Genomic DNA, 4936 nt, shown 5'->3' with positions numbered 1-4936 from the left:
GGAGGGGGACCACATGCTCTCTGTTCCGAGGACACAGCAATGGCAAAGAAAAATGCACACGCTGTACACACGCCTGGTTTTTAAAGCACTTCTATATTCCAGGGGTGCTTCAAGATCAACATATCATCCGAGGCCACTTGATTTATTTATTTATTTATTGGTTCTCACCGCACTGCTCATGTTTCTATAATAGTATTATTTACTGCTTAACAGGTCCAATGTCATTTGAACACAATGACAGCCATGTGGTTATTTAACCAAAGTGCTAATACGATATTATTTCCAAAACCACACACAAGCTATCCCATAAAAAAGGGCCACCTCACACTGACCGTACACAGCAACACAGACATGTTGCGGTGATGCTGACCAACACGGACATAGGAGCAGCTGAGTGCCAAATGGAAGTGTAAACATAAGCACATAACGCCTGCACTAATACCTGTAATAACTGGTAACTACATTTCCCATATGTACACAACAGCAGTCTTACTTAGAAGCTAACGCTGTCTTTTCCCCTCAGTTCTCTTTTCTCCAGCACATCTCTGACTTGACACAGTGCCACTGCCACTAACTCCATCTATACGTGTCTGTGTGTGTATAGAAGGCACGTTTTGGGGTTCGTACTGCATGTGTATTTCAACCAGCCATGCACTGTCCGATTAAAAAAGATCAGTTTGCACCAAACAGTTCACTCTATTCGGTCTTCCGCCAAAACTTGAGTTTTTTAAGGCTCTTTTCCAAGTGTAGGATCCACTAAATGTTGTTCATTATATAATTAATCCTTGCACAAGGTCACAATCTTAAACAGGAAACCTTTTTCTAACATAATCTGCCACACCTAGGAATCCATTCATACTGCCAAAATACTCGAGAGGCAGGTATGTAACAATGACAGGCACACACACAACTAAACATGTTATTAAAGGTTTATACTCCAGCACCAAAAAAATGAAACTGTGCTCATCATCCAAGGCCTCCTGCTCATTCAGGAGTTTACTGTACTCTCATTCATGAAGAGGTGAATCAGGAGCCTGTATTCCTAATTCATTACAGGAAATCAAAAGTTCTATCCAACCATATAACGCATGAAGGCCTATCATGCTGTTCATCATGTTCTTGCCTGTCCTCACTCATAATTTACTGTAAACATGTGAACACAGCATCAGGTTCATGCTACTGTACTTTGAGCTGCGTCATCATCCGAGTGCTCCGCGAGTGTCATCAGCTTTCCATCAAAACTTTTAAATAACATATTTCTTAAAAAAGAAAACTCAGATCTGTCCAGGTGTAGATGTACAGTATGTATAGATGTACAGTATGTATAGATGTACAGTATGTATAGATGTACAGTATGTACAGATGTACAGTATGTATAGTCAGTATGTACAGATGTACAGTATGTATAGATGTACAGTATGTATAGATGTACAGTATGTACAGATGTACAGTATGTACAGATGTATAGTCAGTATGTACAGATGTACAGTATGTACAGATGTATAGTCAGTATGTACAGATGTACAGTATGTACAGATGTACAGTATGTACAGATGTATAGTCAGTATGTACAGATGTACAGTATGTACAGATGTACAGTATGTACAGATGTACAGTATGTACAGAATGTATAGTCAGTATGTACAGATGTACAGTATGTACAGATGTATAGTCAGTATGTACAGATGTACAGTATGTACAGATGTACAGTATGTACAGATGTATAGTCAGTATGTACAGATGTACAGTATGTACAGATGTACAGTATGTACAGATGTACAGTATGTACAGATGTATAGTATGTACAGATGTATACTCTGCTCAGATACATTACACTAATGTTATACCTTCCTTCCTCACTCTGGTCCACTATTCTACATCAGGCACTAATGAACAGTTCATTTAGTCTTTCAGTTGTAATATATAAAATATTTCTAATTGTATATTTGCACTGGCCACTTTGCACATCCTGCATTAGTGTAAATTCATCTCTATTCTTGTCTACATCCAATTGCTTGTTTTTTTGTAAATGTATTATTGCTTTTATTATCATTATTATTATTTTATAACCTTTGTTTCTTATATTTATGCTTCTTCTCTATTGTTATTTTGCACCAACACACCAAGACAAATTCCTGTACATGTCGACCCTACAGTGCCAGAGAGCGTCACACGCTCGTGAACTTGTGAAAGCTGTCTGGTATGAGAGGTTCGTCCTCTAATCTTACACCTCTTCACATCACATATGACACAATGAGCTGTAAATAAACCTTAACAACATGATCAAACCCACTGCCTGAAGCTGGTTATAGACTTTAACCAGAAGACAATGGAAATTTACAGCACCTCGGTCAGCACGGTAATCATGTAGTGACCTCTCACTGTGTGTGTGTGTGTGTGTGTGTGTGTGTGTGTGTGTGTCATTGAGACACTATCGTACAGTGCAATGTTTGCTCGGTTTCACACACATCAGCTATACGTTGCTATGAAAAGGAGCTGATTAGCCAGGCGTGTGCATCCTCACCCACACCCTCACCCTCACGTGCTTCAATTCAAGTGCGCATTTCCATAACTGAAAGACTGCAAAGTAGCTTTCACTTTCCTGTACCAATGCTTTCAGTTTTGTTTCCAGGAGCAGACATGTTAAAGCAAGGACATTATAAGTCAATAATGTACAGGAGAAATCTGGAGCCTTATTATCACACATTACCTCATCATCACACATTACCTCACATTACCTCATTATCACACATTACCACACATAACCTCATTATCACACACTACCTCATTATCACACATTACCTCAAATTACCTCATTATCACACATTACCACACATTACCTCACATTACCACACACAACCTCATTATCACACACTACCTCATTATCACACATTACCTCATTACCTCACATTACTTCATTATCACACATTACCTCATTACCTCACATTACCTCACATTACTTCACATTATCACACATTACTTCATTATCATACATTACCTCACATTACCTCATTATCACACATTACCTTGCATTACCTCGCATTACTTCATTATCATACATTATCATACCTTACCTCACATTACCTCATTATCATACATTACTTCACATTACCTCATTATCACACATTATCATACATTACCTCATTATTACACATTATCACACATTACCTCATTATCACACATTATCATACATTACCTCACATTACCTCATTATCAGACATTATCACACATCATTATCTCACATTACCTCATTATAATACATTACCTCACATTACCTCATTATCACACTTTATCATACATCACCTTACATTACCCCATTACCTCATTATCTCATTATCACACTTTATCACACATTACCTGACATTACCTCATTATTACACATTATTACACATTATTACACATTATCACACATATCATACATCACAATACCTCCTGCTTGTCTGGAGGACCACACTCTACCTGTCATATCCTCCTCCCAGTCTGGCCTAGCTAGATCACACACACACACACACACACACACACACACACACACACACACACACACACACACACACACACACACACACACATCCAGCGCCTTCACAAAGTCGAGCCGCTGATACCATAGACGTCTCCTCACCTTGTACGAATCAGTAGCTAACAGTATGTTGAAGTCAGAATCCCTGGTCTCCATCTTCCCCTTGACTGGAGGTGCCGCTGTCAGCTCCGTTGTTCTCGACGCTCTCCACAGGGGGAACTCACAACCAAGCACGTAGGTGCAGAGCGCGCGCACAGGGGCGGGACTTATACACGGAATGGAGCGTTACTGATGACGTCTTAGAATGGGCGGGGCAAACCGAACAGCCTTGAGTCTGGTCTAAAATGGAGGATTTGTGATCACTTCAGTTAGTCAGAGACATAATGGTGTCGAGTTTTATTTACTCTAATGTTACTGCACTCTAACATACAGCAGAAAACCGATTGTATGATTATTTGTGATCTAATTGTACTGGATTTTCTTTTATTCGTTCCAATAATAGTGCAGTGATGTAGTGATACTGGGGTTATGTTCATGTACAATATGGCAGCAGGTCAACATCCTGAATGTCAGGGGCTGTTTACAGGAAAGTGTGGGGTATACAGGGGACAGATACTGTATCAGACCAGGTCTATTAACAGAGTGAGAAAAGATCACGTTCTGTGCTAAATCATCAAGTTTAAAGTTTAAAGTTTACAATGGGCTCAGCTTTCACTTCTGGTCCTGGAGTACACTGGTCCTGGTGTACACTGGTCCTGGAGTACACTGGACTGGTGTACACTGGTCCTGGTGTACACTGGTCCTGGTGTACACTGGTCCTGGTGTACACTGGTCCTGGAGTACACTGGTCCTGGTGTACACTGCTCCTGGTGTACACTGGTCCTGGTGTACACTGGTCCTGGAGTACACTGGTCCTGGTGTACACTGGTCCTGGAGTACACTGGTCCTGGTGTACACTGGTCCTGGAGTACACTAATCCTGGTGTACACTGGTCCTGGTGTACACTGGTCCTGGTGTACACTGGTCCTGGAGTACACTGGTCCTGGTGTACACTGGTCCTGGTGTACACTGGTCCTGGAGTACACTGGTCCTGGTGTACACTGGTCCTGGAGTACACTGGTCCTGGAGTACACTGGTCCTGGTGTACACTGGTCCTGGTGTACACTGGACTGGTGTACACTGGTCCTGGTGTACACTGCTCCTGGTGTACACTGGTCCTGGAGTACACTGGTCCTGGTGTACACTGGTCCTGGAGTACACTGGTCCTGGTGTACACTGGTCCTGGTGTACACTGGACTGGTGTACACTGGACTGGTGTATACTGGACTGGTGTACACTGGTCCTGGAGTACACTGGTCCTGGTGTACACTGGACTGGTGTACACTGGACTGGTGTATACTGGACTGGTGTACACTGGTC

At 41.6% G+C, this 4936-nt stretch overlaps 1 protein-coding gene across 1 annotated transcript in view; it reads right to left on the bottom strand.

Annotated features, from left to right (window-relative positions):
- nampt1 (nicotinamide phosphoribosyltransferase 1) overlaps window positions 1-3775 on the bottom strand; it is a 15097-nt gene extending 11322 nt beyond the window's left edge. The window contains exon 1 of the mRNA XM_060889405.1: window positions 3620-3775. Within this exon, the coding sequence (XP_060745388.1) occupies window positions 3620-3673 (54 nt within the window). The 5' untranslated portion in view covers window positions 3674-3775. The remainder of the gene's footprint in view (window positions 1-3619) is intronic.
- Between the last annotated feature and the right edge of the window lie 1161 nt (window positions 3776-4936).

This window comes from Tachysurus vachellii, chromosome 16 (genome assembly GCF_030014155.1).
Source record: "Tachysurus vachellii isolate PV-2020 chromosome 16, HZAU_Pvac_v1, whole genome shotgun sequence".
Lineage (NCBI taxonomy): Eukaryota > Metazoa > Chordata > Actinopteri > Siluriformes > Bagridae > Tachysurus > Tachysurus vachellii.
Note: the sequence above shows the minus strand (reverse complement) of the source record. Positions and strands in the feature narration are given on the sequence as shown.